The following is a 19,084-nucleotide window of genomic DNA, read 5'->3' on the forward strand; positions in this document are numbered from 1 at the left end:
CCAATAAAACACCTTCTTCTGTTTATGTTTCTGCTTCCATTCACACTTTCATTATCACTTCTGTTTCTGTTTACACTTGTGTTAATTATTATTATTTTTTTTTTTGTTGTGGACCATCAAATGTGTTGTGATTATAAACCAATCACAGTGCAACTGGATGTGTTTTCACAAGTCCAAATGAGATCCAGACAGAATCTGAGCACGGAGAACATGTGGCAGGTGTAAACACCCCCGCACTGTATAAACTTTAGTTAGCTGTACGAGGCACGACTGCGGAATCAGGAGAAGTGATGCATGCATCCATCAAAGCAGATAAGACGCGCATACGCTAGACGGAATCGAGGTCACGGCTGCGACTGGGAATCAATGGAAGGCAGCTGCGGGGCAGATGTGCGGCTGCATGTAGCACGTCTTTGTTGGGCTCTTAGATGCAGCGCATGCAGACGAGCGCGGCTGTTTACTAATGATTTCGAGGTCAAGCGCTTCCCAAGAGGGAGGGGAGGGAGCGGGGGAACTTGCACTATTTATGAAAAGTCCACCACTCCACTTCTTTCAAGCAAAGCCAAGTTCGCCAGCTCATGCAACTGAGCGGGAGGAGGGAGGAGGGGGGCGGGGGCTGGGTAGAGGGGGCATGTCCACACAGAATTAATTGGCTCTTCAGCTTCTCTGACTCTGAAGAGCTCTGGTGAAATCCTGCGTAACGGAACTGATCCCATTGTTCTATTGATGCGTGATGAATTTGGAATTACTAATCATAAATCAGCAGCAGAAGATACTGTAACTGACCTAAATCACAATCCACATCAGAGAGATGATCAGATTTGACCATGATTTGAAAAAAATAGGCGTACAGGTTAATTTTTAAACTTAATTTCGGTAATTCAAAGTAGTTGAAAATGAGAAACTCATGCATTATATAAAAATGATGAGTTTCTTTGATTTTACCAATTTGAAAACCTCTGGAATATAATCAAGAGGAAGATGGATGAACAGAAGCCATCAAACCAAGCTGAACTGCTTGAATTTTTGCACCAAAGAGTGAGTAGCATAAAGTTATGCAAAAGCAGTGTGTAAGACTGGTGGAGGAGAACATGCCAAGATGCATGAAAACTGTAATAAAAAAACAGGGTTATTCCACCAAATATTGGTTTCTTAACTCTTAAAACTACTTTATGAATATGAACTTGTTTTCTTTGCATTATTTGAGGTCTGAAAGCTCTGCATTTTTTTGCTATACAAATAATAAATGATAAATTCTCTAAATGACAATATTTTACTCATATACCTAAATGAATAGAAACTGATTCAAAAACTGAACTGGTCTCTTAATTTTTTCCAGAGCTGTAGATGTATGGCACACAGACTGATCTATTTTAAGCGTTTATTTATTTTATTGTTGATGATTATGGCTTACAGCCAACCCAAAAAGCTGTGTCTCAGAAAATTTGAATATTATGTAAGACCAATTGATAATTTTGGCAGTGTGGGCAGTGTGCCAAGTCCTGCTGGAACATGAAATCTGCATCTCCATAAAAGTTGTCAGTAGCAGAGGGAAGCATGAAGTGCTGTAAGATTTTGTGGGAAAACAAAACTGCACTGACTTTAGACTTGATAATAAAACACAGTGGATCAACACCAGCAGATGACATGTCTCTCCAAACAAACCAACACTGATTGGTGGAAACTTCACACTAGACCTCAAGCAGCTTGAACTGTGTGTCTCTCCTTCACTCTCCTACACAGATTTCTTCTAACTGGAAGAGTAAACAAGAGCATATATAGAACTATTAACACATATATGAACAAAAATAAGTTCTTGCACAGTTACACCTGTGTCGTAACTTGTAACATGTACAGTATATAAAGAGGACTTCTATAAAACATTGTAAAAATATGTTTGCTGGTACTCTATAGAACCGTTTTTATAAATCAGGTTGTTTTTAAGCTATTTTTAGCCATACACAAGATTCACCTTTGCATAATGTATCTATTTAACAAACAGACATTAATCAGGTGATGTGAAACACCAGTTGTATTCCTCCTTAATACTATTAGTACAGATGGGTTCAGTCGCAAATGTCTACATCCCAAATACCTAGGCATCAGCATCTCCAGATATTCATCATAAATCATAAATATATATATATTATTAAATTGGATATATATGCATCAGTCCACAAGTCTCACAGCTATGCATCCCTGATGTGCTTTTTTTTTTTGCGAGCAATAGACAAAATAATGCAAATTGATGGAAGGGTCCAGCAAACCATGTGCATGATCTCCTTAGTCCTGATGATGATGATGATGATGATGATGATGATGATGATGATGATGACGCTTCCCAAAGCAAGCTGAGATGAGGATGAGCTGGACAGTGTCAGTGTCACTCTGATTGACAACTGAGTCCCTCGATACATAAAATACACTCCTAAACGGATGGATGCAACTGGGAAAGTCGGTGGCTGTCTGGATGGGAATGTTCCAATATTATATTCTATACACACACAAACACACACGCACACGCACACACACAGTGCACCTGCAGTGCAAAGCAGTTGAATGAAAGATCTCGAGCCATTATGCACGCACACACACGCAGGCACACACGCGCAGTATGCATTACAGTAACAACAGCAAAGCACAGTAGCGGAGCTGCTTTGCTGTTACTGTAATGCATCCTGCGTGTGTATGCGAGCGAGCGAGCGCGCGCGTGCGTGCGCATGCATGCAGAGTTTCTGTAATGCATTCTGCTTGCGCGCGTGTGTGTGCGTGCGTGCGTGCGTGCGCGCGCGTAACGAATCCAGCTGTAATAAAGAAGAGCAGAACAGCGAGCGTGCGCGCGCGCGCGCCCTACCTTTCTCCACTCTCCGCAGTATCTGACATCGGCACTTGAAAGACACGGCTATCATGCTAGCGGGGCGCGCGATCCAGCGCTGCACGCGCTACGGGCGCTAGCAGATCCGCTCGCTGCACGGCGCACGCGGCCGGCCGGGCTCCTCGCGCATAGCGCGCGACTCCAGTGGAACAGAGACGGTGGGGGGGATAGATACAATATCCTTTGCTCGGTTGCCCGCGTGCTCGCTTTCTCTCGCGCCCTCTCTCGCGCGCTCTCTCTCTGGTTCGCTCGCGCTCTCTCCCTCGCTCTCTCTCGCGCGCTGCGTCTCTCTGTGGTGGTGAAAAAGAGAGAGAGAGAAAGAAAGAGAGAGAGAGAGAGAGAGAGAGAGAGAGAGAGCGCACGGCGGACGGACGGAGCGGAGCGGAGCACAGCAGAGACGTGGATCGCGATGGAGCATGAGGAGAGGAGGAGCAGGAGCGCGAGGGAGAGACGAGGAGAGAGGGGGGAGGGGATGGGGATGAAGATAGGGCGCGCGCTTTTAGAACAGAGAAGCTGAAGGATTTATATTCACACACACACACACACACATATATACATTCATACACTGATCAAGCATAACATTATGACCACCCCATGGATTCCCCATCACAGGACCACCACAGTGCAGGCAGGTGTTATTTGGATGGTGGGTCATTATTATCCTCAGCACTGTGTTGATACAGGCATGGTGGTGTTATGCCTATAAGTGGACCAAACACAGCAGTGCTGCTGGAGTTCTTAAACGTTCTGTCTTAAACTACAGACCCATTGCAACAAGGCAAACAAACCAATCAATTTCCTCGAGCTGACAGTAATGCAATAGATAGCAGGAAAATACAAGGACACTGTTATCGGCTACTTCCACTAGTTGCTGACACTTGCCGATCCGGTTCGTGAGCCCTGCAACCAGCTAAATTTGGAACTTCAACAATCATATATATATATTTATATGTATTTATAGGTATTTATAGGTATATGTTTGATTAAAATGTTTTGTTGCATCCCGGCATGTTCTCCTCCACCAGTCTTACACACTGCTTTTGGATAACTTTATCACTCCTTAACTCCTGGTGCAAAAATTCAAGCAGTTCAGCTTGAACTGTATTTGTGTAGTAGTCTCCTGTTCAATGTTGATTATATACAGTACAAAGTAAAGCCATATAAATAATAAACATTTGATATAACGTATGTTTTTACATTAGCCATTTTACATATAATTTGGTAAGAAATAAGAAACCTAAGCATCAAAAATCTGAGGAGCTTCTTCATGGCAGCTGAAAAAGAACTGTCTCTTTTTAGGGAGCCGAGCTTATTATTATTAAAAAAAATAAAATACAGCTCTCTAAAAAGAGATGAAATTTCCATCACTACATCAGTAGACAAAGGATGCTGCCCACAGAACACTGCCCACGACTGTGGAATATTAATAGTGAGGAAATTTCATGACAGGACTTGTTGCACAGGTGCTGCATCCTATCACAGTACCACACTAGAGTTCACTGAGCTCCTGAGAGCCTGAGACCCATTCTTTCACTAATGTTTGTAGAGGCAGTCTGCTTGACTAGCAGCTGCTTTCATACACCTGTGGTCACAGAAGTGATAAAAAAAAAATGTTCAATGATTTGAAATAACATATAAAAATATAGTCAAATAATGCAAAGAAAACAAGTTCATATTCATAAAGTTTTAAGAGTTCAGAAATTAATATTTGGTGGAATAACCCTGGTTTTTAATCACAGTTTTCATGCATCTTGTGGCATGTTCTCCTCCACCAGTCTTACACACTGCTTTTGGAAAACTTTATGCTACTGACTCCTGCTGCAAAGATTCAAGCAGTTCAGTTTGGTTTGATGGCTTGTGATCATCTATCTTCCTCTTGATTATAAGAGATTTTTAAGCTTGGTAAAATCAAAAAAACTAATTGATTTAAGTAGTTTTTTTTTTCCAGAGCTGTATATGAAGTGCATTATTATTAGTATCATGACATTCTAAATGATTTACTTCTGTTACAAATGTGATAAAAAAAATATATATTTTTATATCTTAGTTAGGGGTGTACCATATTATATCATATTCAAATAATCATTACTGTGAAAAAATCATGAAGTATTGTGATATTATTTCAGGGCCATATCGTCCACCCTTACTTTTGGCAATATGATACTTTGGACATTAATCCTTCATCCACATAGTAACGTAAACACACTTCAAACATCAAACACTCCCTATCGAAGCCCCTCCTCTCTGACTCACTATTATTAGTGCTGTGCTCTGGAGGGGGAGGGGCTCATCATGATCATATCTGCAGTTGGGGATTGCTATTTCATAATCCGCAGCAGCAGCAGCCCACTGTGATTTATCCAAGCAGCACACAATCCACAGCCCACATTACCATCAAACACACTGCTGAATATTACAGAACACACACACACACACACACACACACATATACACCACGCTCAAAAATAACTGCTACAGTTCTGAGGCCTCCTGTCTTCATTTGTGTATTGATTTGTCTTTTAGCCCTCAGGCCACTCATTCTCTCTCTCACTCACACACACACACACACACACACTTACACACAGCACTGAGATCAGTATCAGTCATATGTTTAAAATAGAAATGCTGGATGTATATATATATATATATATATATATATATATATATATATATATATATATATTTATTGAGCTCCACATCTTCTCAGATACTCTAGATGGTGAATGTTCTTCAGGCTGTGGGTTTTTGTACAGTTTTTATTTTACCTTCTAATTAATATAAGTGATTATATTAATGCAATTGTATTAAAAGACCAAAAAGACCAATAAATAAATCATCATTAAGAATCCAGTGCTGTGACCAGTATTCCAAAAAAATAAAATGCAATGTTTTTTTTAATACCTACCAATTTAAAGGGCTTCAGAACATACACACACACACACACACACACACACATATATATATATATTGTCTTCCACATTGTCTTACTCAATATGACCCAATATTTTGTCCCACACCCTGTCCCACATTACTGAATAGTGTCCACTATGACCCCACCACTGTCCCTTCAGCACTATCTGGACAGGATTAGTTTAGAAGGGGAACGTTTATATATATATATATATATATATATATATATATATATATATATATATATATATATATATATATATATATGTATATATATATATATATATATATACATATATATATATATAAAAATCACACTCCTACTCAATAATAAAACTCCTTAATCCGAACTGCAATTGCAAAAAAACAGGAGGACCAGTGAGTTTTTTTTTTTTTGGCTTTCTAGGTCACATGACATTGCGTTCAGTAGCTCCTCCATTTCCACTTGCTGTTGTGTTTTTACGTGGATCTCCGTGAAAACGCGCGCCTAAAGTGCAATTACGGTGTGAGGCAGTGGACAAATAGCTAGTTTATTAAACGTGGGGAGACTAAACTAAACTAAATTCGAGAACCACAGAGTTCACAATGTCCCACATGAACCCACGAACAGTCCCACCCAACCCAATGCACTGTCCCATTTGCAACCAAACAGGGAACCCATATGACCCAACACATTCAAACACAGCCTCATCCAATCAACACGCTATCCCACATCAAACCTTACACACACTCATACACACACACACACACAAACCCAACACACTTTACCACACACTTTCCCTATTATATATGACCATTCTGGAAGATGGAGAGAGCAGGACTTCAATTTCCGTCTAGACAGCCACCCTCAATCAGGTCATTAGATACCTAATTATCTTTAATGCACTTTCAAGAGGAAATTTCACATAAAGTGGATTTTGATTTATCTAATATATCTAATTCAGCGCCGTGCAGCACAGTTCACACTCACACACACAGCTTTATTATACTCAACTACTCACTCACATCCCATACAGCCTCTCTCTCTCTCTCTCCATATTACACCACATCTGCTGACTTTATGAAGTGGAACAATGGCATTGAATAGTGCTCAGTGTGTGTGTGTGTGTGTGTGTGTGACACAACTGAACGAGTCTATGACAGTCCACAGTATTAAGGTCACTGTTAAGGCCTTCTGTAACACATTTCCTCAGAGCTTATGAATGTGCTCAGGCTCGGGCTTCAGGCCAAAGTGAGCGTATCTGTGACGTAGCGGCTGTATCACTGCACCATCCCAGCTCTCCTTTATTATCTCCTTTACCAGGGAGGCCAACATTCGGGACTATCCGGCAGCGAGGATCAATGCTCTTAAAGAGCGGCCCGAACGTCTGCCGCCAGGATTAAGCCCTGCAGTCTGATCACAGAACAGCCTGCTTCATCCGCACACGGCTGTGACATCACACACACACAGCCACGCTATGAGATTATGTCATGTCATGAGACTTATGTTCTGTGCAGAAGGCACACACAATTCCATTAAAGTCCCAATAAGCAGGATTTGAATATAGTCCTCAATAAAATAATGAGGAAATAATATAGTTACTTACAGTACTTTTATTTTAATGCATGTTTTTTTCTTTGTTTGAATTGTTTTATGCAGCAGCAATAATTGTATTTACTGCCTAAAATAAATGCATTTACTACTGTGCCTCTTAAAACTGAAACTTATGCAAATTACTTCTGTTCTGACTGGATTTCTGATATCATTTGCATTCAAACACCAATCCAGGTCAAATTATATATATAAATTAAATTTAAATGAACGAAATATAAAATATGTATAGAAGTTAAACGGGAATAGAAATCCATCCTTAACAATGTTAGAATCAATTAACTCCAGCCAGTCACATTTGTTTGTATTGAATATCTGATAACCAGTGGTGGGAATTACTAATTACTAACTAACTAATTACTCTGACTGTTACTATAACGCCGTTACCATTTCTGACACCGCTTTACTGCACGCTCAATTAACTTTTTTTTTTACTTTATGCATACAGACAAAAGCGTAGTGTGTGAGTGAGTGTGTGCGTTGTGTGTGTGAGTCACAAGGGAGGGGAGGATGAGATAACCGCCTAAGCCAGGGGTGTCCAAACTACGGCCCGCGGGCCATATGCGGCCCGTTTCCTTTTTTGGAGCGGCCCACGAGGTATTTTAGAAATAGAATGAAAGTTGGCCTGCTGTTAAGCAGGTTTTTATAATGTGAGATTCAAAGTTTGAACGCTAGGTGTCAGAAATGGGCCAAAGAGTCTAAAAGCGGAGAGAGTGCGCATTTCTAGCGCAGAAAAACGGGGCAAAAGAGTGTAAAAGCGGAGAGGGTGCGCATTACTAGCGCAGGAAAACGGGCCAAAGAGTCTAAAAGTGGAGAGGGTGCGCATTTCTAGCGCAGAAAAATGGGGCAAAAGAGTGTAAAAGCGGAGAGGGTGCGCATTACTAGCGCAGGAAAACGGGCCAAAGAGTCTAAAAGCGGAGAGGGTGCGCATTTCTAGCACAGAAAAACGGGGCAAAGAGTCTAAAAGCGGAGAGAGTGCGCATTACTAGCGCAGGAAAACGGGCCAAAGAGTCTAAAAGTGGAGAGGGTGCTCATTTCTAGCACAGAAAAACGGGGCAAAGAGTCTAAAAGCAGAGAGGGTGCGCATTTCTAGCACAGAAAAAGAGGCCAAAGTGTCTAAAAGTTGCTGTAATTAAGGAGTTTATTATTAAGAGACATCATGAAATTAAACATAAATTTGAAAAATCTTAGTTTACACAACACTGTTAAAGATAAATATAGTAAGTCAAGTAAAATGGTGTGTGAATGAAATAATCAGGAAAATGTATTATTTAAAGAGTTATTGGAAGTCTGTGGCCCGTGACTTCAAATATATTTCTCCTTCTGGCCCCCAACAAAAAAGTTTGGACACCCCTGGCCTAAGCAATGATTGTTGTCTTTGCTGTTGTGCACTCTATTCACCTAGCTTACGAAAGACGCTCTGAGAAGGTGGGGGCCGGGGGGTGGTGGGGTTGGGGGTTACGGGGGCAAGTAACACAAAAGTAACGCATTAGTTACTTTTACTGGTAACTAGTTACTTTTACAGTGGAGTAACTTTTTGGAGAAGTAACTAGTAACTATAACTAATTACTTTTTCAAAGTAACGTGCCCAACACTGCTGATAACTTTTAAAGTAACATTTCCCAATCAATTATCAATTCCCTCTTATTACTTAGATTTCCCCTATCAATCAGAAGGGCGGCCTCCTCAACACAAGTGGTGGGGGGAAATGGGACTCCTGCTTAAGTATGGTTGTGCCTCACACTGCCTGCCTGACTAGCTTCCCAGGAACCCGGCGCTGTCCATGGTGCTGACCCCGAGCCTCAAGAACCAGTTTCAGGACCAGTGGTGTGGGCAGCCTGAGGCTAGAGGTAGCACAGGGAAAACTCTTGATTGGCTATTACAACAATGGCACTGTAAATAAAAGCAAACAGAACACATTTGTACTTGTTATCATGATTTACTACAAACCAAGTACATTTTTTAGACTGGACTTCTCCTTTAAATAAATAAAAAAAATATTAGGTGATTATTATTATGTAATAACTATATAAGATGTAGTAAATTTAAAAAAATAAATTCCAATTAAGAGACAACTTCAGTTTCTGAATCAGCTTCTCTGATTTTGCTATATATATATATGTATATGTTTACGTAAAATGAACATTGTTGTTTTATTCTATAAACTACAGACAACATTTCTCCCAAATTCCAAATAAAAATATCGTCATTTAGAGCATTTATTTGAAGAAAATGAGAAATGGCTGAAATAACAAAAAAAAAAGATGCAGAGCTTTCAGAACTCAAAGTTCATATTCATAAAGTTTTAAGAGTTCAGAAATCAATATTTGGTGGAACAACCCTGGTTTTAATCACAGTTTTTTTTTTTCATGCATCTCGGCATGTTTGTTCTCCTCCACCAGTCTTACACACTGCTTTTGGATAACTTTACGCCTTTACTCCTGGTGCAAAAATTCAAGCACTCAACAGAAACTCAACATATTTAAGTAGTTCTTTTTTTCTTTTTTTCCAGATCTGTAGATACAAATCAGGAAACCAACAATATTTGCTCTTATATTTGACACTATTTTCTATGTGTATTACTACAAGCAAGTGAATGCAATAGGAAATATGAAAGCAACAGTCCAAATAATAACGCTCTAGAGAATCCCTGCAGCTCTTCCACACTGTGGTTTGGGCTACAGGCTTATTCAGTATCTCTGCAGCACACAGAAACACATGCTTGATCAGCTTGCAGGGGATTTGCGGCTGTATTTGAGGCAGTGTTGTGAACTGTGGGGCACAGCATGCAGATGTGAAATCCCAGCGCTGAGGCATGGAGCTGCTCAGCCAGGTGGAGAGAGAAAAAGAGAAAAAGAGAGAAAGAGAGAGAGAGAGAGAGGGAGGGAGAGGGAGAGGGAGGGAGGGATGTGGTGTGAAATGCAGTGCTTTGAAGCCTCTCACCCTGCCAGAGCTGCTCCTCACACACTGCTTCCACAATCCACTCGCAGGAAGAGCCGAGAGGCCGGCTCTGAGGAAATGGACACACACCCTGGGGAAGGACTTCAGTCCATTAGTGGGGGACGAGCAGGGGAAGGAGACATCCGCGCTGAGTGTGAGTGTGTGAGAGTGTGTGTGTGTGTGTGTGAGAGTGTGTGATGGAAGCATCTGCTGAGCTCAGGCACTAAGCCACAGAGCCGAGACCATAACAGCAACACACGGCCGCGGTGCAGCCGCTCTGATTCATGCCAATTCAAGCTGTGCGGGGTAGCATGCAGTGGCAAAACACAGAAATGACTAGTGATTAGCGGCCCAGAGAACAACACTACTTCCATTGTGCCGTTAATCATCGCTTTCGCAAGAAACCCCAATGCACGAGAGTTACAGGTTAATACAATTCGGGGCTTTTGATTCCTTCATTATAACAGATTCACACACTGAATATACTCAAAAACACTGTTTGCGTGTTGTTTTGTTCCTTAACTGGCAAACCCGGGGGTGGAAATGGGACTGAGGGAATGGCTTTGGGCAAATTCAGAGGGCACAACTCAGGGCACAGATTTTCAATGTTAATCTTAATAGTTATAGTATCCAAACAGTATGCAGTATTGCGGTGCTCATCTTAATAAAAGCCATCGTTGGGGTGTTACTTTGTTGCTCTTTCCAGCATCTTCTACATTATACTGTAGCATGCTTCTACAACAGGTGTGGGCCAAATATTTTACAAGCCATTATGTGGCGGACCAAAAATACTTTTTTTTCGAAAAAAAAGTTTTCGAAAGAAGAACTGCGCACTCCGCCCCCCCCCCCCCCCCCCCCTACAACCCCCTCCGCCCTCCCCTAGTCTAGTAGCTCTCCAGCCCTGAGGGTCTCAAAGCAGGTAAACCCAAGAAGAAGGAAAAAAAATAAATAAATACACACAGTTCTTCACACGGTATCGAACCCGTGTCGTCAGGGTCGCCGTCCAATACACTACTGCTGCCATGGCTAGTGAAGTGAGATATGGCTGTCAAAACATGCCCTTTTAAGGAGATAGAGAGCCCAAGAATGGGCAGAAAAACAAGAATGAGTGGAAATTAGTGTCACGCCAAGCGCAACAGAGAGACAGGGGAGGAATGTAAACAAAAGCCCACCACAGAAGTAGTGCTGGGCGATAAAACGATATCGATAGTTATCGAGGAAACTATATATCGCGATAAGTCGGGGCGAGAAATTCGATAAACTAAATTTTCTATTTCCCGTTTAAGTAGCGTTGTGAAAAGGCGCAGCACGAGATCAGGCAGCACGCTGAACTGCTGCTCAGCCCAGTACAACCCCTCCCCTCCCCTCTCCACCATCCCCCTCCGCCCCACCCCCCGAGCCCCTCCACTCTGAACTCCTCACATAGCGGCTCCTTCTCTCCCATTTACTGGATAAACTTCATTTATACTATTCAGCGGCGCTACACTGGAAAACTCACCTTTTAAATATGAGGCATGCGTCTCCAAGATATTTAGAGAGGTGAGCTTGTTCAGATTTCTGAAGGCAGGTAAACGCTGCTCTGTTTGCTGCTAGTTAGATTAGCTTGTCTCCAGTTTAAAGTTAGCGATGTTTAGGTGTAAAAGGGATCTGTGCAATCTGTCATCATTAGCTAAGATGCTTTCACTGCTTTTTACATTCTAATAAACTAATGGGTAACGCACGTTAGCCGTGTTAATCCACGTTTCGTGTAAATTAAGGTTAACTTCAGCACGAGTGAGGGGTTAGTATATAAACACACAGAAAGGAAGCACTTTCCATCTTTTTTCCTAACTCTCACTGTTTCTGTTAGAAAACCCTGAGGGCAGCATTCTCCTCTGTCTTTGTGTTTTATAGTTTTTAACAGATAGAGAGTCTGTTATGCTGGATATTTTACTAAATACAGAAGATTATATAATCTGTCTAGCTGTATTTGAACTGAGCTAAACATTGCTGTTACTGAACTGGAGTTTTAAATACACTTAAGTAATGTAAGTCTAGTCTACTGAAAGCCAGTAATGTTAGTATAAATCTGTACTGCAGTAGAAGTGGATCATTTCAGAAACTTGACTTTATTCCTCCCACCTCCATTATAGGCCACTTTTTTTTTTAAATATTTAAATGTTAGCTTAATTTAAATGAAAAAAAAAACTAAAGGCTCTTATTTAAAAAAAAACATAAGCAGTAAATTATCTAAAATTACAACAAATAGAAAATAGAAAAACAGTAAAACATATGTAATACATACTTTTTATATGACCAAAATTAAACTAGACTGAAATCTGACTAAAACTAATAATATCCGATAGACTAAAATGTAACTAAAACTATTATACATTTTAGTGAAAAGACTAAGACTGTATCAAAATCACCTGTCAAAATGAACACTGTGATATACTCTTGTATTTTGCTTTATGTAGTTGCCTGCATTCAGGGAGGGGAATGATCTTTTGATTAAATATAATTTTATAAAAATAAATAAAGTGTTATTGCAATTTAAATTAAACAGACATATAATGTAAAGGGTCTTACATATTTTTTAGTTTATATATTTGTCCCCTTTTTAAAATTAATTTAAAAGCTGTACCCACCTGGCAAGATGTTAACATCCTAGTGTCTGTCCACAAGGCTCTGAGCCTGCTAGTGATTTTGTCCATAACTCCCTTATTCTGTCACTTCTGAGTAAAAATAGAAACCTTTAAGTGTAACAGAAAGTGATTTGATTTATATCGTGATACATATCGATATCGGCTGATATGAAAAACTATATCGTAATAAGATTTTTTTCCATATCGCCCAGCCCTACACAGAAGTATTTTTTTTAATTTTTTTTATTTATTTTTTTTACATTATCGTTCATTATAGTTTAAATCCTGTTCTACAGATTACAGCTGAAGAACCCACCCACATTCAGTTTGCACTGGGCTGCTGCATACATAGAGTTCTCTCAGAGCTTCACACAATTTAGTCAATAGATTCCTGTAGTGTGAAATTCTACAAATCCACATCAACTCCCCCGATGAGAAACGACACCGTCTCCAGCTCTACAGCGGAGGAAAAAAACTCCAAATCAAATTCAGCAAACACACGAGAAACGACAAACAGTAAGTAGCTCCAGCAAATCAGAGATGGCAGCTCTTCCCCTGCACGCCCGAGCGTAATTGCCTGCTTCTCTTCAAAGAGGTGAGAACGACACCTGCAGCAGAACATGCCGTCGCCCCACCGCGGTCTTCCTCGTCTGCATCGCAGGAGCCTTAAAAACACCTCAGTCTGCGTTGCCAGCGGTTACGCAAGACTGAGCGTCTCACAGGGTGGTGTGACGGAGGCCGGCGTGGAGGATGAGACCGCTTCCTGCGAGGTGCGTGTTGTTAAGTGCACTTAACCCAGCAGGTGGCCTTTCCTTAACTCTGCTAATAGCAGGAGCCGTGCACCATGGGAAATGTGGCGCTGGTGTGTGTGCACGTGTGTGTGTGTGTGTGTGTGTGTGTGTGTACATATGTAATATTTAATACTGAATTTTCAGTACATCCTAGTTATGAAGGAACAATGATGGTGATCAGGATGACACTTTTTGCCCATTTGTGTTCTTGTTACAACAAGATCATTTCAGCATTTCACATGTTAATAAAGTAATAATATTAATCACCATCACTTACTGTCTGCCTGGGCGCAACATCTGGCAAAACATGTTAAAATGTATATATATATATATATATATATATATATATATATATATATATATATATATATATATATATATATATATATATATTCATAATTGTACTTAATAGAGGTGGGCGATATCACCATAAAATAATATCACAATATTTCTTGGTATTTTTGCGAGAACGATATTCTTGGCGATATGACAAAACATTCAATTAGAACATAAATATTTCAAGAATACCCTACTGCAACAAAATGAAAATGAAAATTAAATATTGCATACGATATGATATGGCACACCCTTAATTAAAATACAATAATTTTCTTCAGATTATAACATAAGTCAATGAAGGAACAGATTGTAAGGGACAGATTGTCTGTTCAAATTGTGTAGTAAACTAAAAATCGACAAAAAATGAGTTAGCACCCGAACATTCCTTTCAAACAGCTTCCTCTTACAGCGTCCACAGTTAATCCTGTTTGATGTGGTTGGTCCTTCTTGGAGGTATGCTGACATTACCCTGGATACCGTGGCTCTTGATACATCACAAAGACTTGCTGTCTTGGTCACAGATGCTCCAGCAAGACATGCACCAACAATTTGTCCTCTTTTGAACTCTGGTATGTCACCCATAATGTTGTGTGCAGTGCAATATTTTGAGTAAAACTGTGCTCTTACTCTGCTAATTGAACCTTCACACTCTGCTCTTACTGGTGCAATAATGTGCAGTTAATGAAGATTGGCCACCAGGCTGCTCCAATTTAGCCATGAAACCTCCCACACTAAAATGACAGGTGTTTCAGTTTCATTGTCCAACCCATGTAGATGTAAATACAAGTTTTTGCACTGTAATCTGACTGACATATACATACTTATGTGTAATAAAGAGAATAAGACACATGTACCCTATACGAGACCTCATGAACGTAGGCGTAGGAGTGCACATAACTGCATAACTGCAAACATGTGACGTAGGGTGTTTATGAGGGCGGTAAGGCATATGTGTCCTCTGTCACATCAACATGACAGAGAGCTTCAGGAAACTGTTATAAAATACAGCCGGCTGTGAAAGCAGGGGCAGGAAGAGGAGGCGGGGGCTGTCCGTGTGGTTAAATGCTGTTTATGCAGGCTGCAGATGGACAGATGGTAAATATGTATTTCCACTATTGCCATAGTCGTTCCTGCTTATCTGCTCATCACAGACACCTCTGTCTCCCTCCAGCTGCTGGCAGACACAAGAGACACACACACATACACACATATATATACAGCTCCAAAATATATATATATATATATGGACCACTTAAAAATAAAATTAAATAATGGAATAAAATCAAGAGGAAGATGGATGATCACAAGCCATCAAACCAAGCTGAACTACTTGAATTTTTGCTCCAGGAGTAAAGGCATAAAGTTATCAAAAAGCAGTGTGTAAGACTGGTGGAGGAGAACATGCCAAAAAACATGAAACATGAAAACTGTGATTAAAAAATCAGGGTTATTTCACCAAATATTGACTTCTGAACTCATAAAACTTTATGAAATGAAAGCTGTGCATCTTTTTTGTGTTTTTTTTCTGACATTTCTCATTTTCTGCAAAGAAATGCTCTAAATAATAATATTTTTATTTGGAATTTGGGACAAATTTTGTCTGTAGTTTATAGAATAAAACAACAATGTTCATTTTACTCAAACATAAACCTATTAATAGCAAAATCAGATAAACTGATTCAGAAACTGAAGTGGTCTCATCATTTTTTTCCAAAGTCTAATGTTCTTATACATTCTCATTCACATCTGGAAGACACTACTTTTCTTCTTCTTCTTCTTTTTCTTTCCTGCAGTAGATCTAAATCCAGATCAGCTGGGATGACCGGGCTGGTATTACTCCAGCCTCGGGCAGGGTTTTCCAACATGGCAGTTGGAGACAAAGTGAGATAATTGAAGTTTAATATCATATTTCAAGCACATCGTCTGTTCCTCTGTGATTTGCCCCCGGGTCAAACTGTCTGAATTCCATAAAGAAATGGACAGATAAAGAAAAGGAGGGCAGGCTAATCCGTCAGCAGAGAAGAAAAGCAAAAAAAAGAGCAAGAAAAAAGAATAGAAAGAATAAAGAAAAAAGAAGGAAGGAGAAAGGCTGTGTTGAGCTCTGTCCAGCAGCTGCAGTGCTGAAATGCTGCGGCTCTGAAAGCACTACACTGAAATGACAGCAGCCCCTGGTGGCAACATGAAGGCATTACAAACTGCAGACAGGATTACAAACATTACAGACTGGAGCAGGGGTGTCCAAACTACGGCCCACGGGCCATATGCGGCCCGTTTCCTTTTTTGGAGCGGCCCGCGAGGTATTTTAGAAATAGAATGAAAGTTGGCCCGCTGTTAAGCAGGTTTTTATAATGTGAGATTCAAAGTTTGAACGCTAGGTGTCAGAAACGGGCCAAAGAGACTAAAAGCGCAAAGAGTGCGCATTTCTAGCACAGAAAAACGGACCAAAGAGTCTAAAAGCGGAGAGGCTGCGCATTTCTAGCGCAGAAAAACGGGCCAAAAAGTCTAAAAGTGGAGAGAGTGCACATTTCTAGTCCAAAAAAACGGGCCAAAGAGTCTAAAAGCGTAGAGAGTGTTCAGTTGTAGCACAGAAAAAGGGCAAAAAAGTCTAAAAGTTGCCGTAATTAAGGAGTTTAATATTAAGAGACATCATGAAATGAAACATCAATTTGAAAAATCTTAGTTTACACAACACTGTCAAAGATAGATAAAGATAGTAAGTCAAGTAAAATGGTGTGTAAATGAAAGTAATCAGGAAAAAGTATTATTTAAAGTGGTTTATTTCATTATTTGTTTTACTACAGAGTCTTTGGCCTTGACTTCAAATATATTTCTCCTTCTGGCCCCCAACAAAAAAAAGTTTGGACACCCCTGGACTAGAGCATCCTAATCCAGAATAATGAACTGAAAACAACACAGTCCTGTTGTGCAGAGATTTAATAGAATGGGATCAGGGCCACAGATACTTTAAACATACTTTAAAAAGTTTGAAATTCCGCTCCTAAACTTTTTTTTTTGTCCCCATTTGCAGTGATTAGCTTCTCATGTGTCTCATGTGCCCACGCAATTAGAAATCCAGCCTGATGATCCAGACTGATGCACATGTCCAGTTGTTAAAAGCAAACCAAGGGCTCAGGACGTCCTGTGATCACTCACTCGCTCACCCTGCCCATCCCTGAAGCTCTCATGCACAGCTCTTCAGCGTTTAGCCGCACAGCGTATTGATTGAGCCTAATGGAAGACAATGGAGAGGGTCAGATTGCAGCCGCGGTCATTACATCCCAGCCACGAGCCAATCACAACAACATGCAAATGAGGGATTTTCAGACCACGCTGTAAGCAAAGTGTCTCCAGCAAATTGCAGCAAACATCCCCCCTCTGTACAAATCTAATTAGCTGCTGTTAACGCAGCCCACGGCCAACTCTGAGCAGAGGCATTAAGTGGATCGAGGTGCGTAGAGCTGGGCGAATGTGCAAATTCCCAGACTTTAAATGAGAAAGTATTGAAAGAAAAGGGGGTGGGAGAGAAAGGTGAAAGTGGGTGAAGCACAGAGAAAAAAAGATATAAAGAAAGAAAGAGAGAGAGAGAGAGACGTTTGACATTTAAAACACCTCTTATTTAAAGCAGCACTAGGTAGGATTTCCTTGATTTTTGATCTTTTTAAAGAAGTAAAATTACAGCTTGAAACTCACTGCAGCGCTGCATTGAGGTGTAACAGGAGGAATAGCGGTGCTCTCGTGTCTGTGCCTCTGAGCTCAAACCAGACTCTTGCTCGCGAGAACTGCGACCTGCTTTCCGACCTTTAGTTCTAACAGTTCTACAAGGACTACTGGTTCATTCTTCACAAACTAACACACAGACACTCTGGCAGAAGCTGGAAAGAGACCGAATATGTCTGTGAAAGCCAGAAAACGAGAAAGAGAAACTAATCGGCCTGAAACCTTTATTACACTCTGCAACTGTAGGGGGAGCCCACGAGCACAAAATCTCAATCCTACCTAGTGGAGTTTCTCTTTCCAGCTTCTGCCAGAGTGTCTGTATGTTAGTTTGTAAAGAATGAACCAGTAGTCCTTGTAGTACTTGCTTTAGAGAAAATAAAAAAAATAAAAAAATAAAACAAGATTGTGAACAAAAAAAAAAATCTAACACAAATACCCACGCCAATTAATAACAAATAAAAACTGTCCACAATGTATTGGAGTAAAAAAAAAAATATATATATATATATTGAAAGTAAAAGTGAAATCACGGCTAATGCTGCCTGACAGCACTTGACTAAGTAAGTAAGGGTGATATTAGATAGCATTTTGTGCCATATCAGCAACATGTTGGCTATTTTATGCCATCAACAATGTTCATAACTTGAGCATCACAAAATCAGTGTCTTCATATGAAGGACTTCCAGAAAATGAAGTATTTTAGCTGGTGGAATCGTATCAAATAGTTATTTCACATTTGTAACCCTATAAGAGTTATTTCTGGTCCTCTGAACAGTGAAAGAGCTAGCACTTGGGTTAGCTAGCAGTGCTAGCCAGGGTTAGAAACAACTACAGGTCGATATCAAATAATATTCACCTCTGAATGGTTAGCGGCTAATGCTAATACTGCTCCAGCCTCAGTACTGGAGAAACCTTACCAAAACACCTGTACAACGTTGTACTTCAGCAGAGTAGCTTTACTGCTCCTTAATACCTGACTGGTAAAATTTATAAATAAGGCGCACTGGCAAATTTTGAGAAGATTAAAGGATCTTAATTGCGCCTTACAGTGCAAAAAATACAGGAGCCAGTAGATACAGATACAGCATTTTAAGTACTTAAGTACATTAGTGAAGTAGTTCCAGTTAGTTACTGAACTTTATTATACTTCTCTCATTTCCAATAAAGAAAGTGTGGAGAATTTTTCCACAACGAAAGTCGCAACAAAAAGACAACAACTCTGTATTGTTTTACCCTTTAGACATGTTTGCAGGAAGAATATGCCAATCTATAAAACCTAAAACACTTCATTGTTTGC

General features: G+C 40.2%; 1 protein-coding gene across 17 annotated transcripts in view; it reads right to left on the bottom strand.

The window, feature by feature from the left end:
- grip1 (glutamate receptor interacting protein 1) overlaps positions 1–19,084 on the bottom strand; it is a 554,262-nt gene that overhangs the window by 223,633 nt on the left and 311,545 nt on the right. Inside the window, exon 1 of one of the 17 annotated variants that reach the window (XM_049473331.1) lies at positions 2,855–3,269. The exons of the other annotated variants lie outside the window; for them this stretch is intronic. Coding sequence (XP_049329288.1) covers positions 2,855–2,909 — 55 coding nt within the window. The 5' untranslated portion in view covers positions 2,910–3,269. Of the gene's footprint in view, positions 1–2,854; positions 3,270–19,084 lie in introns of those variants that run through there. 17 annotated transcript variants of the gene reach the window in all.

This window comes from Astyanax mexicanus, chromosome 2 (assembly GCF_023375975.1).
Source record: "Astyanax mexicanus isolate ESR-SI-001 chromosome 2, AstMex3_surface, whole genome shotgun sequence".
Classification (NCBI taxonomy): Eukaryota; Metazoa; Chordata; class Actinopteri; order Characiformes; family Acestrorhamphidae; genus Astyanax; species Astyanax mexicanus.